The sequence below is a fragment of the Neovison vison genome, chromosome 11 (assembly GCF_020171115.1).
Source record: "Neovison vison isolate M4711 chromosome 11, ASM_NN_V1, whole genome shotgun sequence".
Taxonomy (NCBI): Eukaryota; Metazoa; Chordata; class Mammalia; order Carnivora; family Mustelidae; genus Neogale; species Neogale vison.
The window spans coordinates 36,100,557-36,119,488 of NC_058101.1; the positions used below are offsets into that span (position 1 = coordinate 36,100,557).

Sequence of the window (18,932 nt, forward strand, 5' to 3'; positions counted from 1 at the left end):
AACTGAGCCACCCAGACATCCCAGAACTCAATTAAAAAAAAAAAAAATTCAGAATTTCTGTTCTCTGTGTTAGCAATGTTCCCCTCTGGCTACTAATAAGTGATAGCTAAGGGAGTATATGATACCAGCTAAATGGGAGGGGGGGGAACATTGATAAAAGCTTTGTGTGGTCAGCGACGGTTTTGTTTGATTAATGACATTAAAATCAGAAGGTTATTTCCAAGGCCAAAATTCATCTTTGGAGGGAGGAAATGGCATTTCCCCTCTTCTCCCCTCTTAGGCAGGACCAGGGCCTGACATTCATGCACCGGGAATGGTTTAACCTAGTTCTGCTGAGCTTTTTCCGTGGCCCCGGGACTCTTGGTCCTTGCTCTTTTCAAGTAATAATTTTGAGCACTGCAGCTTTGTCTGAGAAAAAGTCGATAGTCCCTCTGTCAATTCATAGACTCAGGGGGATCACAAATTTAAAGTACTTGCTAACCACAAGACTAACCTCACGAGTTGTATTTCTGATCCTCTGATTTTCATTCACCAGAGGAAATGGTCTCAGCCACCCGCTCCCTTTAATAGCTCTCGCTAAAAATCCTCTGGCTTTATTACCAGGTATATAATATTAATGTTTAGAGTGAGCCAAGGGGTGGTGACCCTTTTTTTAAAAATCAAGAGTCCTTTCAAGGCTTAGCATCTTTGGAGGTGGGGTGGGGTGGGAAGAAGCAGATTCTTTCTTGTTATTTATGATCCTTTAACCCAAACGCAATTCCCCCCACTCTCGTATTATAACTTGCTCTTTCTGAGAGAGAAATGGGAAGGAAATAATGTTTCCCTCGAGTGCCGTTTTTAAGGCCTCTCTTTGTCATGATGGATTCTAGGCAGCGGTGAGAATGTAGGGGGAGAAAACGTGCTAGTGTTGTTCTCTGTGGAGCAGGGACACAAGTACAAAAAAACAGTTCAAGGGAGCAGTGGCCACGGTCATGTTCGGCAGGACAGCTCCCTGTTGTCTCAAGCTGTAGGTTCCAGAAGGTCTTTCCGGTTGTTCATGTATGACAAAGGAAGTGTTGGTGGGGCAGCTGGGTGGCTCAGTGGGTTAAAGTCTCTGCCTTTGGCTCAGATCATGATCCCAGGGTCCTGGGATTGAGCCCCGAGTCAGGCTCTCTGCTTGGCAGGGAGCCTGCTTTCCCCGCCTCTCTGCCTACTTGTGATCTCTGTCTGTCAAATAAATAAAATCTTAAAAAAAAAAAAGGAAGCGTTGGGACACACGTACACATGGAGGTAGATAGACTCACAACCTCAAAAGGACGACAGAGAAATAAAGCGAGCTTGGCAAGCCCCTGGCTCCACGTCCTGGAGCACAGTGAACACGGGCAGAGGAAGGCATCTCTTGGCTGCAGAATGCCGTGTCGCAAAGCGTCAAATCCCCAAGCCGTAATAAGTCTCCAGTATTTCCTTCCTTGTTTTGAGAGGCGTGATGGCTTCTGTTGCCTGTCTTGGCGTGAATCGACTTTACATTTTATTCCATCGATCATTATCTTCACGCAGGTGATGACTTTCTCACTCAGCTTTGGGTCCTTGTCCCTGCCATTATACCTGGCTCATAGTTTGTGCACAATAAAAGCTTATTAAATCACACAAAGTGTAAGGGGAAATGAGGGTAGAGTCAAAAAGAGCAGATGAGCAAGAAAGTTACTTTGGGGTTTGGGAAAGAGCCAGAGAGTGATGAGCGGAACCGTAATCCGACTTCATTAAAGACTACACAACTCTAGAGAATTGCCAAGGACACCAAAGAATCGTGGAACACGTTGACCATACTGAAGAAGAGATTTGGAGAACTATGCAAACGTCCATTTGAAATGTATCTCTGGAAACAGTGTTTAAAGGGTTGGTTCATATCAGGACACCAAAGTCAGGGGCAGGAGCAGTGGACCAGGACCCTGATCACTGGATGCAAACCACAGAAATCAACTTGGCTGGTTTGGCCAAAAGGAAGCCTATTGGAAAACCAGTAGGTAACTAGAAACACCAGGAATGTTAAGCATTCAGAGGTTGGAAAATGAACACGAAAATGAAAAATCTTGGGGCGCCTGGGTGGCTCAGTGGGTTAAGTCTCTGCCTTCGGCTCAGGTCACAATCCCAGGGTCCTGAGATCGAGCCCTGCTTCGGGCTCTCTGCTCAGTCTCCCCCCGCCACCCCCTGTGTCTGCCTCTCTGCCTACTTGTGATCTTTCTCTGTCAAATAAATAAATAAAATCTTTTTAAAAAGATTATTAAAAAAAAAAAGAAAATGAAAAATCTTAAAAACTTGAAATTCTTCAACCTTCAACGACTTAACCAAAATCAGTTGAATTCCAACTCAGGGCCGGGCATCATGCTAAGCATTGATGTTGACACAGTGGCCCGGACCAGCACGGTCTCTGCTTTCATGGAACTGGTGTCCTAGTTAAGGAGATTCTACTCCACCCCATTGCCTTTGGAGAACAGAAACCTAATTAAATTATAAGCATTCATTAAGCAACTTTCACGGACATTTTATTTCTTTTCACAACAATCTCGCTTTTTTTCTGATGCTAAGAGAATTTCAGTGACTGCCCCACAGCCAGTTCCTGGCAGAGTGGGGGTTCAAACTTAGTTCTGTCCAGCGGGCTTTCTGGCACACGGCTTATGGGCTGTGGTGAACTGGGGAGTTTACTCGGGGTGGTTCAAGCCACAGATCAAAACTCACCTTGTTCTTTTACAGTTAACACTGAACCGAGATGAAACATTTTCTCAATGCTCTGGAAGGTTGTAGGAGCTGCTGTGTGACAGTGTGAGTCAGTCACCCTCAGAGTAACATTTAGCAGTAGTGAAATGGTTTTTTTGTAGTTGATGTGGGTGGGTTCTTAGGGACCGTGAAGCAAGAGAAATGGATTTTTATTGTGAAAGAGAATTACTAAATGCCAAAAGGAAGTAGATGACCCAGTAATTTGTCTTACCCCAAAATATAACTAATGGCAAAGTAAAAATCGAAATTTGTAACATGTTTATGGCCAGCATAATAAAGACTAAGCTGGTTTCGATTTCCTACAGAAGCGAAGATAAATTACTTGTGCCAGATGTCCCATAACCAAGCAAAGTAACATGGAAATTTAATTTTTACTTGCTTAACTATAATATTTATGACTCTTAGAGTACGGATTTGGGTTCATAAAACAGTAAAGGTTGGCGCCATCTGCTTGATTACAGAACAGAATGCACAGGGTGACTCTCGGTGCAGGAAGAATTTCTTAAGTTGGAAGAATCTATAGGCAGAATAGGACAATTTATTCTAACTCATCCATTGAATGTCTTTATGAGCTAACTTTTTGTGCTAGGTCAGGAAAACTTGATGATAAAACACGTACAGATCGACATCTTCTCCTTGCCTGGACCAGCCTGCCTGTCTTTGTTTAGTTCACCCCGAGCCTCACTTCTTTTTTTTTTTTTTGCTTTTTAGAATATTTTTTTTTATTTATTTATTTTCAGAAAAACATTATTCATTATTTTTTCACCATACCCAGTGCTCCATGCAAGCCGTGCCCTCTATAATACCCACCACCTGGTACCCCAACCTCCCACCCCCCCGCCACTTCAAACCCCTCAGACTGTTTTTCAGAGTCCATAGTCTCTCATGGTTCACCTCCCCTTCCAATTTACCCAAATTCCGAGCCTCACTTCTGATCTTAGCTCGACTGACCCTTCCTCAGGGAAATCCTATTGGACTTCCTAGACTAGGTCAAGTCCCCTTCTCATACATCCTCGTAAGACCACACATCTCTCTCTGTGCTGGTTGTCACTACTGTTTTATTATATATGTGTTACTTTTTTTTTTTTTTTAATTTTTTATATTTAATTTAATTTTTTTTTCAGTGCTCCGAAATCCATTGTTTATGCACCACAATGTGTGTTATTATTTGGTCGACGTGGCTCCCATGAGCCACTTAGCTCCTTGAGATCAGGGCCTCTACCTGGTAATATTGATCACTGCCTCCCCAGCACATAGCCTCGTGCCTTTGAGGGCACAGAACAGGTATCTAATAAATATTCGTGAAGTAAATACAACTTGACATTGACAATGTGGAAAGAATGGCCGCTGCTGTCTTACAAAGACCCTTCAAAGCCCTTTTACCCTCTAAATTATAACTTTTAAACCCTTCATCAGCTTCATTCCTTGGAGTGCTAAGGATCCCCGCAGTGTGAATGTGCTGGGAGCTGCGACAATGGCTCGGAATATTGGCAGCTGTCGGTTCTCCTTAGCTGTTAATTCTAGGTAATTTTGCAGTCATGTGCTTTGCCATCCTCATTTGATTTTCACACTGGCCAGATTGGGAACAGCTGAGTGTTTTAGGATCACTGTTAACAATAACGGATGGCGCTCCCAACGTAGTAGAAAGTTGGCTCCTTGAATAATGGCAATCTATTTTAAACTACCATAATTGGCTCTATTAGCCCCGAAAAGCAACTAGCTATCTTGGGCTTACACAAAAGGGCCCAGGTTTTTGTGCCATGCAAAGGTCGGAAGGGTGCCTAGCAGTGTGGAAGTTCTGCATTCCTAGGGCAATAAGAAGAAAGAAGACTGAAGGGTTTTTGGGAGCCAAATTAGAGAACTGAGTAAGAATCACCAAACCATCTGAAAACATCCTTATCCATCTTGACTGCAGTAATCTGTGAAGATTAACATGAATCCCTTCATTTCTGGAGTAGCTCTCGTAAGGAAAGCAAGTACTTGATGGGCAACAGTGTAGACATTATCGCCATTGTCCCTGCGGAGTTGTGGCTCAACCTCCCCAAGTACAGGGACAGGAAGGAAGGGCCAAGGTTTCCGTTTCCAAGGCCAGCCAGCCATAGCCCAGCCCTGCTGAGTGCATACTTGGGTCCTCCCCAATTTCAAGCAGACTCCTCAAGCGGGGTTAAAAAGGTGCTTGGAAAAATGCTCTGTTTTGCACTTGGTAGGGCTTTCTATTTTTCAAAGTACATCAAAATACCCCTTAATTACCTCGGTTACCCTTACCTTTAGTTTCTTCCTTGTAGCTTCGAGGCAGCCCCAGAGCTTTGCTGAAGAGCTTTGCTGAGGTCACGAGGAAGTTTAAGTGTCGCTGCTGAACCTTTAAAGACCTAAAAGATCTTTAAAGAGAGGTCAGGGCCCTGCTAGGGGAGGTGGCCTGGCCGCACCACCCACAAGGCAACACCGGGGCGACCCGTTGGTGACTAGACCCCACTCACGGCCTTCCTTCAGGCCTGAGGGCTCAGGCTCCAACAATGGTGGCCCACCAAAAAAAGATCCATTGTGTGATCCAGCTCACAAGACAGGTTTATAAGAGCAGAAGGCAATACAGTTGAGAGAAAATATGGACCAAAACACTTCTGATAGCTAACACATGTGCCCTCTCTGCTTCGACAAAACCCTGTGGGAAGTCAAATCACCGCCAAGGTCTGTTGAGGAGGTCTTAAAGGCAAAGCCCTTTGCCAACACAGCTTGGAAGGCCTTCTTCCCCATTTTAAGGGTAGCCTGAGTAGCTCATTTCACACAGCACTTTCCACACTTAATAGGCTTTGACCTGGGAATGATTTCTGAAGATAACTTTGCACGTTTCTGTTGTGATTATGAATTGGTTTTATAGACCAACCCTCTGAGGCAATCTTCTTTGTCTTATCCCCAAATTCCTAGGTGGCACCCCAGAGTTGACCTTGTACTGCTTATACCCACACACTTTTGTTGAGAAAAATGAGGCTGAAGAAATTAGATGACGTTCTTTCAGTCATTCGACACGTATTTTTACTTATTATGTGTCACACTCTGAGGTTGGTTCTGGGGAATACAGTGGCATGAAATACAGTCTTTGTACACAGGGAGGCGGACAAAGAAGCAATTACAACAAAATTGGGTAAATTCACCATCGGGGAAAGAGAGGTCACAGAAGATTACATGTAGTATGGATATCTAGCCCTGTTTACCACTCCCTCTTCTGTTTTTCTTTCTAGCAGTTTTGACTTTCTAATTCCATTACCAAGTAGAGCTGAACAAGTAGTTTGGGAAATACAAATATAAAAAATTGATGGGGCAAATTCTCCAAGCAACCAAGAGATCCTGGCCAGGATGAGGAGGTTTTAGATGTATCTTCCCTGTGGGAGATGCCTCTTGTCTTTGACATGAAAATCATCGGGAACAAAGGGAAGAAAACACCTTCAAGTTTCCTGTGACTCAGTGGGAATCAAGAATTACTTTGGAAGGTGAATTGAGGTTAGCTGCCAAGTCATAGATATAAAACACTTTTGAACAGTAATAGAGATACAAAAAGAAGAAGAAGAAGAAGAAGAAAGAAGAGGAGGAAGAAGAAAAAGAAGAAGAAAAAGAAATATCAGAGGGCAATCTGGACCATTTCATGGGCATTGTGATGGGAGTTTATTCAAGGACATAAGTCATGGGGTTTTATTTTTAATCAAAGTTTCTACTGCTGGAAATTTATTTTGTTCACCAGATTCAGCCAGGTCAAAACTCATCCTGAGGTTCTTTTTAATTTTTTAGTCTCTTCTGAGGTTCCTGAAAGAAAGTCAAAGAAATGTTTCTTTCCGACCTTTGACAAATTCATGAATAGACTTCTGTGAAGTTTTAAAACATTCCTGACTGCTTCTGCTGCCTTAGCTAATGCTGGTGAATTAATATTATTTGAAACAAATTCTATTTCCCAGTGTAGAACTAGAAAAATATCCCACCCATCTAAGCTATTCTGAAGAAGGCATTAAAATGACATATATCCCATCTTTTTGCCTTTTTATCAATTTTTCAGAAGTTTTCCTATTAGCATATAAGTTACAAGTCCTTGGATACTAGGAGAAGCAGAATATAATGTACCACTAGAGAGTTATTTTGGACTAGCCATCATTTTGACAGATAACAGCTTTCTGTAGTAAATTATGGTTATACCATATTATACAACGTCAGCAAACCAAATGAATTAGCAAATGATGAGCTGTTTAGCTTTCCGACCAGAAGAGCACTGCTAATTTTCTTTGGTAATTATTTAATTTCGTGAATAGGTTCTTTTGATATTTTAGCTTTAAAAAGAACTGTCTCCAGATCTCAAATTCTGGACATGATAAGACACGTTGTCAAAAATTGTCTAAGCAATTATCTGCATGGCTAGTTCATTCTGAAGGCTTAATGCGCATGAGAATGGACTGGGATGTCTATAGAATTTTAGGCACCTGGACCATTTTCAAGGGAGATTATAATTCAGTAGATTTGGGACAGGGTCCTAGAACCTACATTTTAAATTTAGCTTCTTATGTTGTGCAGTCCAAGGGTCCATTGATGGCTTTAATTGTTTTCTATTATTGTGTGACAAAGTACCACAAATTTCAGGGCTTAAAATAACACACCTTTGTTATTTCAGTTTCTGTGAGTCAGAAAACTGGGCACAGCTTTGCCGCATCTCAGGGTCTCACATGACTAAAGTCAAGATGCGAGCTGGCCTGAGTTCTCATTTGGAGGCTACTTCTAAGCTCCTCTAGGTTGTCGGCAGAATTAATTGCTTTGAGGTTGTATCCTAAGGGCCCTGGCTTGCCCTCTGTCCACCAGAAATTGCCACAGGCCCCAGGGGCCACCTGTGGACTCCGGCTACCTGGCTTTTCCAGATACAGTTTGTAGCTTGGCAGTTTGGTTCTTTGAAGCCCCACAGGAGATCTCTCTAACATCTGGGAGGGCCCAGTCTTCTTTGTAAAGGCTTTTATCTCATTAGGTCAGGCACACCCTGAATGGTCTCTCTTTTCCATGACTCAACATCAACTGATTTGGAATGTTAAATACACCTGCAAAAATCTCATCTTTGCCATATAATGTAACCCAGTCACAGGAAGGAAATCCCATTCATGGTCCTGCCCATGCTCAAGGGTTGGGGACCTCAGGGGACATTCCACCAGGGTGTGGGAAGCTTGGGGGGAATGGGGAGCTATCTTAGAGTTCTGCCTACTACACTCACCCTCCCAGAAGCACAGATTTAGAAGAATAAAAATCACAGGTTCCTAGGAACGTCCAGTGTGAGACAAATAGGGATGACAGAACTAGCCTCATAGATGTGATTTGTACTTACTGACAATAAGGTAAAAATAAAAAATGTTGAGGGGATCCAGCGCAATGGGTCTGTGAGGAGGAAAGCAAGGAGACAAGAGCTTTTGTCTAGGTAGACACTGGTCTCATTTTTTCATCATTGCCTAGCCAGTCAGGAAAGCTTAGAGGGCTAAATTCTCTATAAGAAGAAATTCTAGCTTTGGTGATTATTTTAGCATTTCCGTAGGATCGGAAGGGTCCTCAGTGTCTGTGGAAATAGTTCCCCAAAGTCAGCTATTCCTGCCCGTTAAAGAGTAGTTGCAACTTTTAAACATCTCTAATTAAGATCAATAATTTTCTGGAAAAATTTCCAAAACCTGATACCAGAAGAAATAGAAAATATAAACAAAACAATTATTGTAGAGGAAATAGAAAATTTGTCAGTTATCCCTCAAAATGTATCAGAAAGAACATTTCATAGGAGCATTTTTACCAATCTCCAAAAAAACTGCTATTTCTAGTGGTATTTAAACTGTCATTGACCATAGAAAAGAAGAAAAAAAGGATGTTTTCTAATTCTATTGTGAAAGAAACGTTAATAACTTTTAAAACTAAGAAAGATTGTGTCTAAAGTGAAATCACTGAGCGATCTTATTTATATGTATGCAAAAATTGTGAACAAATATTAGCAAAAAAATCCAGTAGTAGCAGAGTTTAAAAAATGTATGTATATATACAGACACAAACAACTCCTACTATGATCAAGAGAAGATTATTCCAAGAATATAAGAACAGTTCCAAGAATATAGGAACACCATATTTATTAATGTCACTCATATTAATAGATCAAAGGGAAAATTTCTAAGATTTTATTTATTTATTTGACAGAGAGAGATTACAAGTAGGCAGAGAGGCAGGTAGAGAGAGAAGGAGGAGGAAGCAGGCTCCCTGCTGAGCAGAGAGCCCGATGCGGGACTCGATTCCGGGACCCCGAGATCATGACCTGAGCCGAAGGCAGCGGCTTAACCCACTGAGCCACCCAGGCGCCCTCAAAGGGAAAATTTCTTTGGTTATCTCTACACATCCTAAAAATGCATTTGACAAACTATAAGACCCATCCTTCCTAAAACCCCAAATAAAAATCAGATAACTATGTACTGCCTTCACATGATAAAATACATCTCTCTCAAACAAAGACCCAGAATCATATATACCAGGGAAATGCTAAAAGCATGTCTGTAAAGCCAGGAACTTTCAAGGATGTCTACAACTGCCACTTTATCTACAACTGCCCTAGCAGTACTGGTCAACACAATTAGGTAAGAGACAGGGATGCCTGGTTAACACACTGGAAAGGCCAAATGATCACTTTTTGTTCCCCTGGAAAATTTAAGAAAATCCTCTAAAAAAATTCTTTAAAAATAAAATTCAGTAAGGGACAAGGTATGAGATTAAGACAAAAAAAGTCAATAGCATTCATACATTTAAATAACAACCAGTTAGAAGACATGGCTGCATTCAAAACAATCATAGCAAGATAAAATAACTCAGAATAGAATTAATATAAAGAACTACACAAGCTCTTTCTAAAGGAAGCTTCAGAAAAATGCTCCCAAGAGACATAAAAATGACTTGAACAACAGCAAAATGGTATATCAGGCTCTGGAATGGAAAGATGAATATAAAAAGTTACTGGTTTTTCCTAAATCATAAAGAAAGTCATTTTCATATCCTGATGAAAAATAAGTTGTCAGTAATAGCCAGGAAACAAACTGACATAGAAAAATAAAGAGAAGTATCTGTTCCCCCATGGTATAGGTACTTAAGTAAATAAAAATATCTAATGAAAGGTGCCTTGGTGGTGCTATCAGTTAAGTGTCCAACTCTGGATTTTGGCTCGGGTCACAATCTCAAGGGGACCTTGAGGGACCTTGTGGGACTGAGCCCTGGACCGAGCCCTGCGTCTAGCTCCCCTTCTCAGTGTGGAGTCTCCTTCTAATGAATCACTGAACACTACATAAAAAACTAATGATGGGCTATACAGTGGTTAACTGAATATTAAAAAAAAAAGATTCTCTCTCCCTCTGTCCCTCCTGCTTTTGTTCCCAAATAAACAAATAAATCTTTAAAAAATATATATCTAGGGGCACCTGGGTGGCTCAGTGGGTTAAGTCTCCACCTTCGGCTCAGGTCATGATCTCCAGGTCCTGGAATTAAGCCCCGCGTCGGGCTCTCTGCTCGGTGGAGAGCCTGCTCCCCCACCACCCCGTCTCTGCCTGCCTCTCTGCCTACTTGTGATCTCTCTCTCTGTCAAATAAATAAATAAAATCTTTAAAAATATATAATAAATAAAAAATATATATCTAATAAAAAATTAGAAAGTTTAGGACTTGAGTAAATGACAAGTGTGTCATTTCTAATCAGCAGGAAAGAGAGGGATTACTGAATGAATGGTATTGGGACAAATGAGTAACCATGTAGGAAAGATTTCCTTAATCCAGAGTTCCCACTAATACTAGGGTAAATTTCAGATGGATCTGTAATTTTAACATAAACATGAGACCATAAAAGTAATAGAAGAAACAATGGTAGAATTAATTTATAACTATAGGGCTTTCTATCCATGACACAAAACTCAATCAAAAGGCTGATAAATTTGACTATGTGAAAAAGAATGTACACAGTAAAAACCATTAGGGAAACATTGTTTACAATTCATCACATATGATAAGCAGCCTTTCTTAGTAAAAAAAGAAGTTCTAATAATTGATGGAGAGAAGACCATAACCCAGTAGACAAACGGATAAAGGATATAAATGGACTGTTCATACAAATGGAAATACAAATGGCTCTTTGACGTTAGAAAGCTTGCTCAGTCTCATTCATGATAAATTCTCTCAAAAGAAGGAATTTTTCTTTTGATGTCCACTATGTGCCAATAGTATTGGCCTTCTGGGTATAGGAGACACAGCAATGAGACGAACAGAGACCTCTGTTCTCACTGAGCTCATATGCAGGTGGAAATGCAAAGTAAAGCTACACTGAAATGCTGTTTTCATCTACCAGACTGGTAAAAATCCAGAAGTTTGACATCACACTCCGTAGCAGGGAACGATAGCCCTCCACACTCTTGCACTTTGCTAAGGTAAATTGGGAGGCTGAAGTGGTACAATTTCTATGATATGTAATTTAGCAATAACTATCAAAGTTACACATGCATAAGCCCTGTGAGGCAGCGGTCCTATTTCTAGGAATTTCTCCTATGGATTACTTACATAGAAGAGAAATGACATGTGTGCAATGTTTATTGCTAATGTGTTTGCAATATGGGATTAGACACAATCAAATAGGAGGGTGTTTGAAGACAGGATGATACACCCATACTAAGAACACCAGGAAATTGTAAAAAAGAATGAGAGAGGACTTATGGGGAAAGTTCTCCTAGATCATTAAATATACATACATATGTATAGTATGGTACCAATTGTGTAAAGAAAAACAAAAATAGCATATGTACATATAAGTATATAAATCTATCATCTATCTATCTGTCTCTGTCTATCTATCTATCTATCATCTATATATCTATCCACAAAAATCTAAAAACCTTGGTTGCCTGTAGCAAAAGAAGGAGAGAAGGGAAAGAATTATGTGATGTGTGTAGAAAGCAGATGTCTGTAGGAAATGGGGTAAGGGGGAGACATTTTGCTGAATATCCCTTCATAGTTTATAAAATTTTAATCTTGTGAATGTATCCCTTATTCAGAAAATGAAGTCCAAAAAATAAATCTTTCTTATTAAATTTTTTTCTAATTTAAAGAATATAACTCTGAGACATGGTTTGACAGTATTTCTACCTTGGTACTCTATACCAGTGTTTAGTCACCTTTATGAATAAGAAGGATGATATTCTTTTTTTTATGCTTGTGGAAATTTTAAAAAATTAAAAAAATTTCTTTGATAAGCATCATATTCTTAATTACACTTAAATCTTCCCTTTTGATTTGTCTGCGTAAGAAGCAGCTGCTCAAACTTCTCTTAAAATTATAGGTCACCTCATTTCCATTCATGTCCAGGGCTTTGTATAAAAAGTAGAGACATCTGCGAAGCAAAAACCACATGTATTATGTAAAACTCAAGTTTCAATGTAAAAACTAGAAAAGCAAGGCCCCAGATCCCAGCGGAATGAAAAAGATACCATATGCCATGGGCCTGAAATTTTATCTCCTACCTTGAAGTCAGCTGCAGATAATATTAGAAGGATTTGATGTCACATAGTCCTAGAAAAGTAGGAAAGATTAGAATTCATCTGATTTGGGACTTGACTTCTTGGTAAAATTGTCCCTGAAATCAACGATGGTATTAATAAAAGTTCTTAGGGACCTATTTTAACAAAATGCAAAGAAGGAAATGTTTGCAGTCCGTTTTCCCTACAAAAGTTCTTTTCTTTCTGCTTGACATTGTATGTAAAAAATGTTTTTCTCTACTTTGCTCCTCCTTTAACCATGCCTTGGGTCTCGGTCTCATGCTTGGGAAGTGGGGAAGAGAGGAGAAATGAAAGGAACAGAGTCAAGAGAAATGGGTTAATGGTGTCCCAGTTGTAAGCAGGAAATTTAGTTGAGTGATGGAAATTGCCAATATCCTTGCTAGATGGAGGGCATGGTTCTCTTAGTACACTGGAAAATGTTTTATCTGTTTTTGCATTGCTATCCACTAAACAGCTCTCCTTCTTAACAAACAGAGACCAAGCAGAGGCTGCCCTTGACTCAGGTCAAGAAAGGACTTCCTCCAATACCGGAACTAGAAGTTTCTTCCGCGGTGCAGCCGCAAGATCGGTATACACGGTGAGTGATGATTCAGCTTTACTGATGATTGGCCTTTGTTCATTATAAATGTGAAAGGTCCAGGGAGGTACAGTTCATCCCAACCTTCATTTCTATCTGAGTGCCGGAGACAAAAAGTGATGAGCTGCAAAAGCAGTTTGTATGAATTAGATGACATGAAATAAACTCATGATTTCTTCCAAGGTCTAGGAAGGATCAATAAACAAAGCTCTTGTTCTGTTAAACAGCAGGTGCCCCTGAGATGTCAGCTCATCCCTTGGCTGCTTCCTGGGCTTGGACTGTACATGATGCCAGCAGGCCAATCATTGTTTCACTCTGAACAGGAGAGAAGAGAGAATGTGAATTTATAAGCACAACCACTGACTCTCAAGTACTGAAATTAAGAACTTCTCTGAATGTAACATCTGATGATCTAATTAATGCGTATGGATTTTCATGTGGTCAGAAGTGTCTTAGAAATATTTTTTATTCATTCAACACATATTTATTAAGTAGCTATTACGTTAAGGCACTATGGATAGCCATGGTAGGGGGCATCAAAATTATAGCAGGGAAGAGGGAGGACTCTAGCATTGATCAGTATCCTTTTATTGTGTCTAGCATTGATCAGTATCCTTTTATTGTGCTTTGTGGCAATAGGCTAGATCATTTACTCATCTTTATTTTTTTCAGTTTCAGGTGTAGAATTTAGTGATTCAAAACTTAAGTAAAATACCTGGGACTCATCACAACAAGTGTCCTCCTTAATCCCCATTACCAATTTCCCTCAACTCCCCATCCACCACCCCTCTCATAACCATGCTTGTTCTCTATAGTTAAGAGTCTGTTTCTTGGTTTTTCTCCCCCTCCCCCATTTGCTTGTTCCGTTTCTTAAGTTCGCCTATGAGTGAAATCATATGCTATTTGTCTTTCTCTGGAAGACAAAATAAGTCAAAGACTTATTTTGTAATGTAATACTCTGTAGCTCCATGAGCTTTCTTGTGAATGGCAAGATTTCATTCCTTTTTATGGCTGAGTAATATTCCAGTGTGAGTGTGTGTGTGTGTGTGTGTGTGTGTACACCACTATTTACTCTTCATGATACCCGGGTAGTTATCAGTCAAGAATCTAGCAGGAAAATAGTATACTCAAAGGGAATCATTTGAGGTGAGTTTTTAAAAAGGTCTATTACGTGGAAAAATCCAAAAGGAGAGTACAGTACCCTAAAATTAGTAATAGGGGGGTTCTGCTATTCTCCCTAAGACTACAGGGGCAAGGAACCCAGAGAGACAAAGACAGAGGCAGGCACACACACACACACACACACACACACTGATGGAATATGTGGGGTGGCTACCTAATAGGGACTGTGACTTTTAGTCAAGTGACACAACAGCCCGTGAGTGCCCCAAAGAGAGTACTTCACTTTCGCTGTCCCTATCCCCCATGTGCTAGTACTCACCATTGGTCAAACCTAAGCAGAGCTAGGGGACACTGGAGCTGGACTTAGTGTTTGGGTCTTAGTGGAATCAGAGTCCTCTATTGGCTCAGAAATTGCTAGGTAGACGAATGTAATCATAGAATTATTTTTTTTTAAGATTTTATTTATTCATTTGACAGACAGAGATCACAAGTAGGCAGAGAGGCAGGCAGAGAGAGAGGAGGAAGCAGGCTCCCCGCTGAGCAGAGAGCCCGATGCGGGACTCGATCTCAGGACCCTGAGATCATGACCTGAGCCGAAGGCAGAGGCTCAACCCATTGAGCCACCCAGGTGCCCAATCATAGAATTGTTTTAATGAAGTATTATGCTTGATAACCTCTCATTCTGATCCTCATTCTGGGGTGCTAGACCATGCATATGAAGCAATCCCCTTTGTTCATTCACATGATCTTTTTGAGCACCTACTGTATGTCCAGAAGTCTGCTACTCATTGACAAAAATAACATGCAGTCAGTGGGGAAATCAGATTGAGGAATCCTAACTTCAATAGAGTTCCAATAACATGATAGACGTGTGCACAGAGGACTCAGGGAGCATAATGGAGAGACCCCTTCATTCAGAGGAAAGGCAGTCTAGCATTTAGTAGGTGTTCAGTAAGTATATGTGGAATGAAGGAAATTTTCACGAACACCTACATTTTCATTTTATAGAAGAGGAAATTAACCCAAACATACTGTAGTGACAAGCTCAAGAAGATTCTAGGTCTCCTGAGCCCTAGGCTGAGAAGTTTGTTACCACTAACCAGAGTGTTCCTAGGTTTATAACGGAGGCTCCATTGCCTAACACAGGACTGGAAAGAGCTCTTAATCAGTGATACTGGGGAGCCCCTGGGTGGCTCAGTTGGTTAAGAATCTGCCTTTGGCTCAGGTCATGATCCCAGGGTCCTGGGATCCAGCCTGCATTGGGCTGCCTGGTGAGTGGGGACCCTGCTTCTCCCTCTGCCCACCCCCCATACACGTGCGCTCTCTCTCCCTCTCTCTCAAATAAATACAATCTTAAAAAAAGGGATATTGGGAGGTTTTTTGGTGATTCTTATAAGACACAATTTTGATAAATGATTTTAAAATTATTCTCCACTAATTCTTTTCAGGTAACACTTAACATTTTTGGGGTAATAATATTTGTCTTTTTTTTCCTTCTATCTTCAGAATATCCTTCTGAATTTTTCCGGACCACTTGGACTGAACCCTTTTGAAGAATACTCATAATTTCATTTTGGGAATGAGTGAACTAGTAAATATATGGGTCCAGCTGAGGATTCACAGTAGGAAACAGTAACAGTGCTGACTGGTTGATGGAAACTGGCTTGAGAGCAGTCATTTGACCCAAGAGATCAAAGAAACAAGAATTTTTCCAGGAAGCCATCATGAGTCATGGAAAACAAGCTGATAAAACCCATGGAAACAGCACGGGCATGCTCACTGTCCTTGCTTATCTGCTAATTATACAGCTGACAGTGACCCCAAAATTTTGATTTTGAAAGGAACCAAACCCAGGATCAAGGATGAAAATCTTTTCTCTCATTTGCCCACATTGCACATTCTGCCTTGATGGGTTTTCTTATACAGATGGATTGTTTCTTTTTGGCAAATTACTTAAGAGGGCCTGGATTGTTCATTGATACATTTGTTCGGATTTATAAATTCTGCTTCCTTTTGGCACTGAAGATGTTTTTAAAAACTTCAAAGATACCAAAATAAAATGAATTTAAATGAAATACTAAGTGAAGCTTGGATATTTAAATCTAATAGCAAAATGTTTCTTCTGATTCTTCTTGGTGTTCATATTTTCCATGGCTATCACTGATGTCAAGAAAAATTATAGCTATTAATTACAATAAAACACATATAGACAAGAAGGCATCTCTTAACATTGAAAAACATAAAAATATCTTCCCAGAGTTTCGGTGGAATTTAATCTCCTGGCATCATTATATAATTACACTTGCTTGTCTGAGCAGATTTTTACGGTTTAACTGCAGGGTCAGAGTTAATACTAAGCAACCTAACAGGAATGAATGATTCAGCACACAGAGGTTTTCCCTGCTACTCTTTTTCTTTTCTTTCTTCCCTCCCCGCTTCTCCATCCCTCCCTTCCTTTCCTTCCTCCCTTCCTTTGTTTCTTCCTTCCTTCTTCTTTTCTTTCTTTCTGTTAGATCACAAAGTGAGATCCTAATCATAATATTCAGGGATTGAAGATTTGGCAAATGGACTTCTGGTAGTCTCATTTTTTATTGCCTCTGTAAACTTGATTAATGGGTGAGTCAGGCTCAGCTCTGGGATTATTCAGCAGGAGTTTAGGGGTATCACACTCCTTGAGGGATGGATGTTATACCATTTCTGAGAGACCAAATTATTGTTTCCTTGCACATTGCCTATTATGTTCAGACAAATGACTTGAAAAATCAATGGGAACTTGGCTTACAAAAGGCATAAATTAAGCCTCAAATTCTGTTAAATTGTGGCAGCTTTCTGGAAGCTAATTTCACTTATTTGTTGAAATAACAGACTTTAATAGATAGTATGAAGTGTTCGAACATGTAGATGGCCTGCTGTCTGCCTACAAAGAGTGTATAATCTCATAGGGGAGACTGACCTTGCAGACTACTAGTTATAAGGCTAGACACAATAGGGTAAGGTAAATGTCATTTACATGCTCCACGCTTCTTTCTGAGAAGTGATGGTCCAGTGAATCATATCTGGTTGGGGGTAAGCAGAGTAGGCTTTTCAAGAAAGTGGGTGTAAGCAGCATTGAAGATGGTTTTTCTTGATCTTTTAGAAGAGGTCAAACTTCCCAAGTATACACTTTCTCAGCCCCCATAGTCCTTTTCATATCTGTTATTTACACTTATTTTCATGGTTATTAATTCTGTTGCCCTTTCTAGACTGATTTCACTCACCATAATATTTCTGGCAGCTGGTATGATGCTTGGTTCACAAAAGCTTCTTAATACATATTTGTTGGATAAGAAACAATGTACTGAACCCCCCATATATCAGGCATGTGCCCTATATGGTCTCACTTCCTTACAATGACTCCTGGAGTCAGATGTTGTTGTCCCTAAGAACTGAGGTCTAAGAAGCTCACTGATTTGCCTATGGTCTCAGGAGTAATGTGGATTTAGTCCTAGGTTGAAGTGTATAAAATACACTTTGTATCCACTCTTTATTTAATAAAGTCAAATTTTACAAAAGACATATATCATATGAATTGCATTTTCCTTTCTTCCTCTGTCAGTAGATGGCTTCTGTCTGTCTGTCTTCTCCCAACTATATTTCTTTCCCTTCATGTGAAACATGGTAGAATAAAGGCTTGGACACAATTATCTGATAAGTTATTCTCATAATTTGACTTTGATTGCTTCCTTCTCTGTTTCTTCTTGATTTTGCTTCTCTTTGCTGTCTATGTCTTTCACAACCATCCCTAACTATTGGTGTTGTCCTGATGGGTGGTGATCTTAGGATATGAGTGGAAGGAAGGTCTTAAATTTTTAAAATCTAAATAAGATATATTATCAATTAACCTACAGGTATGATAACCAAAGATGCATTAAAAACCCCTCTGTGTACCGGAAATCATGTGCTTTAGTAAAGACAAAGTAGTCTAGATGTTTCTATGATTTGAAGGACAAAATGAAGTACACATGCATGGGAAAGGGGGAAATCAGAACATTTTGATAAAAATATACTTCACAAAATTCTCTGCATGTGCTATTTTCCTTCCTGAGAGCTAAGGCTGTTCCCAGAGTGGAATATGGATTAAACATGGCTGCTGACTGGAAGACAATAATTTTGCAGGCTATCAGTTGAGATCCTTACATCTGTAAATAATAACAGGCCCAAGTTAAATGCCTTAAATGATAAGATTTATTGTCTTACCTAATGAGAATTCTGAAGAGAATGCTTGCAGAATTCGTGAATTCAAGAACTCCCACCAACATGCACCCAAGTTTTCTCCCCACCTTCCTCTCTGCCATCATCGCCTTGCTGGCTTTTTTCCTCAGATGTTCCCTCTTGCGGTTTCAAGAAGACATGGAAAATGGGGTCACAGCATGTCCAGCAATCATCATATCCTTAGCCCATAATGTCCTTTTTAAGAGTAAAGTAACCTTTAAAAGAAGACTCCTCAGATTTCTCCTCACGTCAGAGCATCTGGAATTGGATCACGGACGCCATCTTAAACCAACCAATGATAAAGGGAATGGGACCGTTGTGACAAATTTAGAAGGGTCAATAATTGCTGGTTCTTAAGAAGGGGAGAGGAACTGATTATCAGAATCAAAACAGGGCTCTGCAATATTGGCTGCTGCAATACTTCCATATTACAATACGGAGGAAGAGGAAAGACGGCAGGTGCCTCCTCAATTCCATGGAGACGTTCAGAGAGAAACTGGCTGAAAATAAAACCCAGGCTTGGTTTCTCCCCCAGAACAGTCTCTTGGAGCCTGCTAAGGCTATTCTTCAATTATGTGCTATTGCCCAAAGTTTCGGGATGGGTGTACAAGAAGTTGTCATGGTGTCATAATCTCCCTGTAAAATTATGATTATTTTCAG

At 40.2% G+C, this 18,932-nt stretch overlaps 1 protein-coding gene across 2 annotated transcripts in view; it reads left to right on the plus strand.

Moving 5' to 3' along the window:
- TMEM156 (transmembrane protein 156) overlaps positions 1-16,096 on the plus strand; it is a 52,262-nt gene extending 36,166 nt beyond the window's left edge. The window contains exons 6-8 of one of the 2 annotated variants that reach the window (XR_006386769.1): positions 12,797-12,899; positions 13,127-13,269; positions 15,528-16,096. Coding sequence is in view for 1 of the 2 variants with exons in the window: in XM_044268107.1 (XP_044124042.1) it covers positions 12,797-12,899; positions 15,528-15,540 (116 nt within the window). In the remaining variant the exon portion in view is untranslated. The remainder of the gene's footprint in view (positions 1-12,796; positions 12,900-13,126; positions 13,270-15,527) is intronic. The other variant, XM_044268107.1, reaches the window with a different exon arrangement.
- Positions 16,097-18,932: the final 2,836 nt, after the last annotated feature.